The following is a 10,447-nucleotide window of genomic DNA, read 5'->3' on the forward strand; positions in this document are numbered from 1 at the left end:
AAGCCAGGCAAAGAAAAATACCTTACGATATCACCTAATACAGGAGACTAAAGACCAATATAAACAAATGAACTAAATAGAACAAGGAGCAGAGTAACAGTTATTATGAGGAAAGGGGGAGGGAGAGAAAGGGGATAAGTAAAGGAAGGGTTTAGTCAAGGAACATATATAAATGACTCATGGACATGAACAATGGGGAGGGATATGATTGTGGAAGAAGGGGTGGGCTGGGTTGGGGGGAGCAATGGGGCAAAAATGGGACAACTGTAATTGAAAAACCAAAAAATAAAAATAATAAATAAAAACAAAAATTTTTTCTAATGTGATATCATCTTTGCATTCTTTTGACACAGCCTATTTCTTTATTAATTCACCACTATTTTTCATATGCTGTGCTAGTCTGCATGTAGAAAACTTTTCAACTCTCTCCCCTTGATCTCTTTGTTCTGCTTCCTGTCTCCCTCCTTATGAAAACCTCTGCTTGCCCTGAGATGTGAAGATGGTTTTTGAAGCATGAGCCTGCCATCTTCTCAGGTTGCCTGTACTTGAAATAAAGCCACTTTCCTTTTCATCAGCACCTGTCTCATGAGTTTGGCTTTTGCTGTGGCAGATAGGCAGACCTGCACTCGGTTACATATAGACAGTAACCTCACAGGGTGATCTGATCATAACTTCCTACCTGGGCAGATCATGGTGGGTAATCAACATCCGGGCACATAACTTCTTTACTAAACGGCTTATCTTTGCCTTAAGCAAGTGGTGTCCATTCTTTCTGGGCATCTAGATTAACACACCTTTAAAATATCCCATTTCAGACCTCTCCTTCTAAAGCCTGAGCTTAACTATACTATAATCCAATCTCTGCCTTGCTTTCTCCCACCTTCATGCAATCTTCCTTAGTTTCCCTCCTTAATGTGAAATACATAAAAAAGACTGCCAACTGTTCTCTGAAGCACCTGAGATCTTGCTCCCTAGAAACTATCCACAGTTTAGTTCCAATAGACTCTTTAAAAATTCTCGACAGGTTTGGACACTTCTTATGTCAACATTCCTAAGTATGGATTTGTTTTTTTTATTTTACAGTATTTGTGGAGGTGAATTTTTGAGTCAGCAGGATGAATGTGTTCTAGAGATCTATTGTACAGCATAGTGCTTCTAGTTAACAATATTGTATTATGCACTTAATCTTTTTAAGAGAGTAGATCTCACATTAAATGGTATTACCACAAAAGAAAATGAAAGGGACACAAGGACACTTCTGTAGGTGATGGATATGTCTATTGCGTTGGACATGGTGTAGACATATGTTCAAACACATTAACTTGCACATATTAAAGTGGTGAAGTTTTTTACATGTCAATATATCTCAATGAACCTGTTTAAAAAAAATAATTCTAGAGAGTAGTTAAAATGGTGCTATGGATCCACATGTGCTGTCATGAAAAATATCCTGCATTCATTTCATTAAGGGACAAGGTCAAGAGGCAGCACAATGTATTCATTGTTAACCATGTATGTTAAAAATTCAGTATATCTTTATAGCACACCTATATATTAAAAAGCTTCAAATCAGCTTTAAAATGACACATATCAGATTGTTAATTGTGGTTATACCTGGGGAGAGGGCTGATTTTGAGAAAAGGGGGAAATTGTCATTTATCTGTATTGTTAGAATTTTTGCAATAAGAAAATATGTACTATTACCTTTGTAATTAAAATATTTAAATGCATGTAACCACAAAAATTGTAGCTGTGCATTATTCAGATAAAAGTAACTGCTAGCTAAGGCAGTTAACAAGATTTGCAAACCTATAATGGCTTCAAACACCACATGCATATTTCTAATGCACAAAAAAATCTGAGGTGGTAGCTGGCCTGCTCTCATCAGGTGGTTTCACTTCCCAACTTGGAACCTCTGTTTGCTGCTGAATGGGAATACAAAACATGCAGGTGGCATACTGGCTCTCAAATATCTTGGCCTGGAGGTGACATTGTTTCTCCTCATATTTCAGTGTCACCAGTAGTCACATGACCCTTCATAAGTACGAGTGCATTGGGAATGTGTAGTCTCCCCATCATCCCAGAAAGGAGAGCAAGACACCATATGGATTAGCACTTGCAGTTTCTCCCATAAACTGTTACACAATAGGTGCTCAGTCAAAAGCAACTGCTAGAATTTATGAACACAACTGTCTTTACTCGTTGGTGAAGTTTCTAAGGAGGCTACTTTGCTTTGCCGTTTTCCAACTTTTTTTCTCATTTTTCAACTATTTTTTCCCAATCCACCTATGTGGAAGGTGCTTTCAAATACTGGATCACATTTAATTTTCAAAAGGATACTGTAAAATCTCAATAGGGAGGGCTCACTTTTTTCACTCAATAGTGCCTTTTGGCACTTACCTTTGAAATAAATTGTAGTGTCAATAGGAAGAGAATGGTCTATTGAGGAATAGTCAAAACTGAGTCCCAGAAACCCTCAGCAGCAATGAACATACAGGACACTTTTTTCAGGTGTCATTAGGCACAAGGCAAAGCCAGCATTTTCAGCTGGAGCAAGTAGTGAGGTAAGGGGCAGCAGAAGGATGGTGAATTATTTTAATCTTTGTTGTCCAAAGATAGCATGACTGTTAAGAAACTATTTTTCTTGTATTACAAGTACTCCAGGTTCTGAGGAATTCAGCCTTGGTAGATGTGGGTTACATAGTGATTCCCATGGTCTTTATTCATCTCCAGTTTACAAGGGAGGCTTTGGGTACTGAACATGTGCCCATATACACTCCTTGGTGTATGAGTTCAGATTCAGTGGCCAGTCTCAAACAAAACACCCCTTTGAAATCCTACCAACAATATCTGGGTTCTTCCCAAAACTGCCTCTCTAACCTCAATTACCAGTAAGTCCTGTAAGAAATAAGACTCTAATCATCAGCTCATTTGGAATATACTCTGAGGTTGTTGTAGAGATAGGAGTGGGAGGTGGGGGCTTGGGGGCTATGGTAATAAGGTATCCAAACTTGATGTCAATGATTCCACTGGGAAGGATGTACCTCCAAGGTATACATGTAGAGAGTTGGAATGCTCTACTAAAGGGGAGGGCAGCTGATTCTGGACTGCTGGTATTACAGAAAGCAGGGTGCAGCCTCCAGGGGATGTAGTAAAGAGCTGGTCAGCATAAGAGGTTCCAGTGTGGACATAATGGTGCACCGGGAATCCCTAAGGGAAAAGTGCTCTCATGCAGGAATAGATGGCGCAGGACTTGTGCTGGAACCTGGGCAGAGTCAGCTCTCAAGGAACTGTTGCATGAGGGCTAGGAGGATACTCAGCCAATGAAGCCCATGGACAATCTTGTAATTGTGCTTTGTTGTCATAGTCACCATCTTTTATCAAGACTGTTTTTAGTGCTTTCTCAGGAGAGTCTTGATTTTTTAAAGATTTTATTTTTATTTTTAAATTTATTTTTAGAGAGAGGGAAAGGGAGGGAGAAAAAGGGGAAGAGAAACATCAATGTGAAAGAGAAACATTGATCAGTTGCCTCTCCCACATTCCCAGCTGGGGACCTGGCCTACAACCCAGGCATGTGCCCTGCTGGGAATCAAACCTGCAACCTTTCAATTCACAGGCTGGTGCTCAATCCAGAGCCACAACAGCCAGGACAAGAGTCTTGTTTTTTAATTATCTGTGATGTATCTTGAAGTAGTGGAAAGAATAGAAAATGAAGAGACAGAAAATCGGTCTCAAGATGGAGAAGCAGAAAGGTGTGGGCTCTAAAGAAATTTGGAACAGGGTTCTAGTCCCAGCTCTTTCACTTATCAGCCATGTGAATTTAAGAAAATTGCAAATTCTTCATCTGCAAAGTATATCTAATAAGCCTTATCTTGTAGGACTGTTAGAATGTATGCAATAGATATAAAGTCTTTGGGAGGGTAATTGGAAAATATTAGGTATTAAATGAATGGCAATTAAATTTTTTTTTTTTTTTTTTACCACAGATGATACCACCCCACCCTGTGGGGAGATTTTTTTTTTTTTTTTAAATTCAGGAGATGTCAAAGAATATGCAGCTTTCTAAAACAACACCAAATTCACCCATAATGCTGCTTAGCAAGTAAAACTAAATAAATTTCCCCATTTGAGGATAAGTTTGTTAATTTAGGTGCAGGGGAGCCTTTCTCAGGTGGATGCAACTCCAAGGTCCTAGAACTTGTGTCCCAGGTGCCTGACCATCATCCAAACCATCCCCTTTTCCATTCATTTCATCACCACCAGATATGAAGCCCTCCCTTAGGGTTCACAAAATTAACCCTTTTAATCCACTGGGAGCTGCCTCTCCCTCCCAGTTCAGGGAAAAGAGAGCCAACATCGTAACTTCTCGGCATCCCACTTCCAGGGAGTATCACCCTCATTTCTCAGAAATCCCTTGAAGACTCTACATAAAACATCTCGATTGTGCTCTGCGTTCAACTGCACCTGAACATGAGCACAAGCACCTACTCTCTCTGCCCCAGGAGGAGGTTTTCCTCTGGTTTACTGATGACAGTAATGTTAACTCTTAAGAGCAGATTTCCATTGCAGGGTTTTGACCTTCAGCACTTGAAAAACACCATCTGTCTGTCTGGCCTAGGCTCACCAAGTCCCACAGCCTCATAGAGCTGACCACCCCGCTTAAATTAGCAGTATGCCCACTACTGAAGAACTTGTAGTTTCCCAAAGCTCAACTGCCTTTCTTCAGGGATTTCATAGCTTATCGTTTTAATCCAGATACCCTCTCCCTCCCACTTCCGCCAACCCTTCCCCTGCCTCAACTCCTTCTGCCTTCTTACTTGTCCTTCACTTCCGAGAGGGTCTTTCACCATCCTCCCTATATCATCATTGCTCCATTAGTGTGAAATTCTAAGGGCTGCAGTGTTTTGTGTCCTAGTTTCCCCATTTAAAAAAAATTTTCTTAGAACAATACTTTTTAAAGGTGTTTCATTGTACTTTTCCCATTACCATTTAGTCCCCTTTATACCCCCTGACCCCCAGCAATCACCGCACTGCTGTCCATGCCCATGAGTCCTTTTCCCCCGTTTCTAACACAGGACTTTCAAAGAGCAGTTGCTCAATTAATATTTGTGGAATAAATGAGACAGTAAGCATGAGTTCTAGTTTATAAACATTTTATTTCTCCTACATTTTTTAGCAAGCAAAGAAAATCCAGGTATGTAGCTTTTATTTTGATAGAGCAACAGACTAAAATGAATAAAGGAAACCAAGAACTGAACGTCTTTCACTTTTCTCCCCCTATTTTTGATCCCAATAATTTTACTGCTGAACTTTTTCACCTTCCAAGGAAATGCCTATTGCAATGCCATGTTTTGTTGTTTCAGTTCAGTAAATATGAGAGGTTTCCCAACTTGCTTTACAAAATAATGAAACTCCTAATCTTAAATCTGTTAAACAAAAGTAAGCGTGTAACTAAAAATCATTAATAAATTTGAACTCTGAAACTACTTAAACCTTCTTCTATCAAAGAATCAACATTTGAAATGTAACAAAAGGAAAGAAAGAAAGAAGAAAGAGAAAAAAAAAAGATAAAACTCTCGAGTTTGCCACACTGAACAGGAATACTGTGTTCCCTCCAGACACACCCTGGCCATCCACTACTTAGAATGTTGATTGCTCTTTTCTTCCACAAAGAAAACAATCTTCCTCAGATGTCAACATCTGAAATATAATCTACAACAAAGAAAAAGTAAAAAAGATCAAAATCCAAGTTACCAATGTACAATAGGAACATAAAGACGATGTACACTTTCAGCCCCATCTTGGGTGCTCACTCACAGAACATTGACATGCTTATTGAAGCAGAAAGTGAAGAACTTGCCTCGGACTTCACATAGTGTGGGAGGAGCTGCTGTCCACAGCCCCAGAAGGTGCAGTGGCAGCAACGCGAGCTCTGGCTGCAACTCTGGCTCTGGCTCTCTCTTCCTCATCCCGCAAAGCTTCTTCAAACAAGAGTGGGAAGGCAGTGGGGATGGTATCATACATCTTGGCTAAGAACTCCAGGACTTTCATCTTGCTGGTCTTGGCGTAGGCCTTTGGACCCCACAGGAACTCATAGCGTGGAGGATTGCTGCCGGGCACCTGGCGGTATTTCAGGTACTTTAGGTTCACCAAATCTTCAGTGATGACTTTCTTGGGCTCCCCATAGATTACGTGATTCTTCCCAGCATAGATACCCATCAAATTCAGCACTTCCCAGACAGCTTCTTCAGGGGCACAATTATCTTTCATGCTGATCACACCCAGAACAATCATCAGGAGGCCGGGCTTGGATATGTTCTGTATACTCATCGTTTCATCACAGGAGAGGTCTAGCTTGCTGATAAGAACATAGCGGTGCCGGACGGGATCTACTTCCTTCAAATCAAGGCCAAAGGCCAGCTCCAAGTGATCAGAGGCTCTCTTGAGGATCTCCTTGAAATGAAACTTGTACTTTCTGATAACACACTTCAGCATATCTGACTTGGTAAATGGCTCTTTACTTTGATATTTCTTCAGCAGGAACCGCACCAAGAGAACCGCCTTCCTGTTTAAAGGATCTCTGCGAAAATCCTCCAAGCCCTTGGCGGAGTCTGAGCTTTCCTCATCTTGCTTGCTGGCACCTTCAGTTGAATCTATGCATGAAGCAGCTGCAGCAGTATCACTGGTGCCAGAGGGGGTTTCCTCAGGCTCTTCAGAAGTGCTAGGTGTCTCAGCAGCAGGCACGCTGGGAGGGCTGTCTTCAAGGCTAGGATAGGCAGAGTAGTAGGACTCTTCTTCCTCTGCTACAACAGCCTGAAAAAATTCCAGACTCTCTGTCTGAGTCTGAGCATCAACCCGCTCGACCTGGCGGGCCCGGTTGCGCCTCTCACGGGCACGGAGCCTACTCTTCTGACCTCGAGGCATGATAACTCTGGTCACGGACAGCAGGTAGAAGTTCAAGCAATTAGCTTGATGAACAGGTCACCCTAGAAGACAAAAGAAGAGATGGTATACACAGTCCCGGTGGGGAGATTTTACCTTGGATCCAAGAAAAGCCACCACAGTTGGTTCCCTTAAGGGTACTGTTTTAGAAAGCCACAGACAGGGCAGGAGGGATTCTGGGGACCTCTTCTGTTCCGCGAGGTTGTCGCCTCCAATCTAACTCAGGATACTAAACTTGACTCCTGACTGGTGCTTTGACTCCTCCTGCTGATTTGAGGCTGCCTTTTCAGACCAAGGCTTCCCATCCCACCAATTCCTTAGGTGGAAGTGAGAGAGCATTAGGTCAAACAGCCATACTTGAGTCATTTGAAGTGAACACGTGTACATGGAGGGTGGAGAGATGTCTGAGTAGGCCGAGCTCTGTGGGATTGCTTCATTTCTGAAGACCGTGTCTCTTCAGTTTTAACAAATGTTATTCATCTCGATATTTGCGCAATCTTGGGACTCCACCATTTGTTGCTGTGAGGCTACACCTCTTCGACCAAAGCCTCGAGCTCCAGAGCTGATGCAGCAGAAGTCAGGGAGAGCACTTGCGGTCATGCCCTCCTCGGATTCCTAGAATAACCACCGGAGTAATGTGGGGAGGGAGGGTACCACCACTCTGTCCTAGGGGCAGAGGAATAACGCAGAAATCACACAAGAGATTTTCCTGACTCCTGATAGGACCTGGGAATTTGCCCTCTTGGGATCTGAGTGAACTGACTCTAATTTTTTCCCCAACCTCCAATAGGAAGTAAGCTGGAACCTGAGCCTAGCAGCCATGTCTGCAACATCCATAGACCAACAGTAGGGGCCTCTTTGTGGTTTCTAATTTTGAATTGGCTTCCCTTTTTCCACTTATCTGCTCATGCAAGGCCATACTCATCAGGTAAGGCTCAAATGTGTAAATAATTTAAGGACAATTGACTTCTGTACAATATTTTGTTCACCATGAATAAACAAAGTATACTATTCTATTTGAGACTTCTTTTACCTAAGTCTATCAGTAATATTTTTATATTTGCTTCCATAAAGATTGTGTGCAGTTTTGTTCTCTTCTTATGTGTATTTTGCTGCTGTTTTGAGTGATGTTTTCCGTTACACATTCTAATTAACTATTTACCTTTTGTGGCAAGGCTCCTGATTTTACTATAGTTATCTTCTATGCCAGCTCCTTAAGGTTCGTTATACATTTGAATATTTGGCAACTAATTTATTTAGAATTTTTAATCATATTATCTCTTTCTTTCTAATTTTTATTACATTATTGGGGTTACATTGGTTAATAGAATCATTTTATCTCCTCATTTTTATTTTTTTTCTTTTTCCCTGTGCTAATAGTACCTTCCTCATAAAGCCGTTGGCATGAGAATTAAGTGAGGTGATATGGGGAAAAGTGCTCTCACTGTGCCTGGCACACAGCAGGTACCTTCTAAATGTTCAATTACAATTACAGTTGTTAGAAAATTACTACGAACAACTGTATGGCAAGAAACTTGACAACCTAGATGAATGGACAAACTTCTAGGAACATATAATCTTCCAAAACTGAATCAAGAAGAAGCAGAAAGCCTGAATAGACCTGTAACAACTAGTGAAATTGAAGCGGTAATTAAAAAATTCCCAGCGCACAAAATCCCTGGACCAGATGACTTAACAGATGAATTTTATCAAACATTTAGGGAAGAGCTAACTCCTGTCCTTCTCAAACTATTCCAAAAAATTCAAGAAGAGGGAAGACCCCCAAACTCTTTCTATGAGGCCAGTATTATCCTAATTCCAAAACCAGGCAAAGGCACAAGAAGAAGGAAGACTATAGGTCAATATCACTAATGAACATAGATGCTAAAATTCTCAACAAAATATTGGCAAACCAGACCCAGCAACACATTAAAAAGATCATATTCCATAATTAAGTGGGATTCATCCCAGAGATGAAAGGACTTGCAAATCAATAAACAAAATGGAAGACAAAAATCACATGATCGTATCAATAGATGCCGAAAAAGCATTTGATAAAGTACAGAATGAATCAAGAAGCTTGAAGTAATTAACTTCCTCATTGCTTAGAGCTATGCTTTTCCAGCATTTAAGAAAGTCTCCAGAATTAATTAATTTTGGGTTCAATTGCACCTGCATTTACTGTTGTGATAACTACTGAGGCATGTATACATTTATTGTCATTTTTAAAAAGTCATTCAGAAAGGACATTGGGCTTTTAAATCAAAATGTGTTTTCAATTAATGTTTGATTTTAATCCAGGTTTTGAGTTATATCTTAAGAATAGGATAGTTTTTTTTTAACTCAGTTTTTATGATTTGATATTTTTAAAGCTGTAGAGGAGTTGACCTAAAGAGTAAGAAATCTCTGAGCTATTCATGGCAGTGAGGTATAGGATATATAGGTAATAAAATATATATGACAAGTATATAATACAGAGGTAATATTTATAAATCTCAAAAATGGTTTCAACTAACTGCTGCCTTTTATACTTCTATGCCAAACTGTTTCATATTTAATGAAAATAGTTTTTGTTTCCTTTTACTGGTTCTTAGACTGATGACTGGATAAATAGCTCAAAGACAAATACCAAGAATGGTTGTACAGCAATGACCAAGCTATAGCTGAATCAGACACCTCAACTTTAAATAAAAACATCACGGAGAAATTTTAAAAAAGAACCAAGGTAAATAAAACAAAACAATACACATATTTTATGAACCACAACCCTGGCACAGACATATAAACCATAATAGAAATCTGTTCCTTGACAAGATCTATTTTGGACCATTTAGACCATTTGCGTACAATAAACTTGTACTCAAGCATATCCATAATAGTGATGCTAGAATATAAAGTTAGAAAAAAAGTTTTCCATATAAAACTTTTCCTTGCTTTTGTAAAGAGGAAACACATTTCTATTTAGTGTAAGACTGTACAAGAGATGTATTATTGAAATAGTGAAAGGTTGGGTTTTTGTGAGAGGAAAAGTTGATATGGCTGAAATTGCCTCTAAATAAAGAAGAGAAAGAAGTCTTACATTGCGTTAATATTTTTAGACACATCATTTGATCATCTCAATGCTGAGGAGTAAGGGTATATATTTTTTTCCAGCTCACAGATGAGGAAGGAAACTGAGGGACAGTGAAGCTAGTGGTTTTCTTGCCATTAATAGAACACACATGCCACAGATTATAGTGGTAAAATTTTGAATATATTACCATTCTTTCCTCCTATTCTCAGGAACCAAATTGCTTTAAATTAAGAAATATAGGTTTTCTAGCAGAATTTTCTTCTTGGAGATACTTTATGTAAAATGAACTAAACAAAGAGGTAGAGAAATGTACTGAACAGTAATAGTAGGAAAACTGGAAACAGCTAAGTCAGCAGGACAGAGTATAATAACCAACTGAGACAACAGAGATGAAGATGATGAGGAGAATGTGTCAGAAATTTCCTAGACGGA

At 39.7% G+C, this 10,447-nt stretch overlaps 1 protein-coding gene across 1 annotated transcript; it reads right to left on the bottom strand.

Moving 5' to 3' along the window:
- Window positions 1–5,868: 5,868 nt before the first annotated feature.
- On the bottom strand, window positions 5,869–6,924 carry LOC149991734 (melanoma-associated antigen B18-like). Its single transcript, XM_090264159.1, has one exon. It carries the CDS (start codon window positions 6,922–6,924, stop codon window positions 5,869–5,871), a length of 1,056 nt encoding a protein of 351 aa, XP_090120285.1.
- Window positions 6,925–10,447: the final 3,523 nt, after the last annotated feature.

The sequence above is a fragment of the Furipterus horrens genome, unplaced genomic scaffold, assembly GCF_987537825.1.
Source record: "Furipterus horrens unplaced genomic scaffold, mFurHor1.1.pri manual_scaffold_17, whole genome shotgun sequence".
Taxonomy (NCBI): Eukaryota; Metazoa; Chordata; class Mammalia; order Chiroptera; family Furipteridae; genus Furipterus; species Furipterus horrens.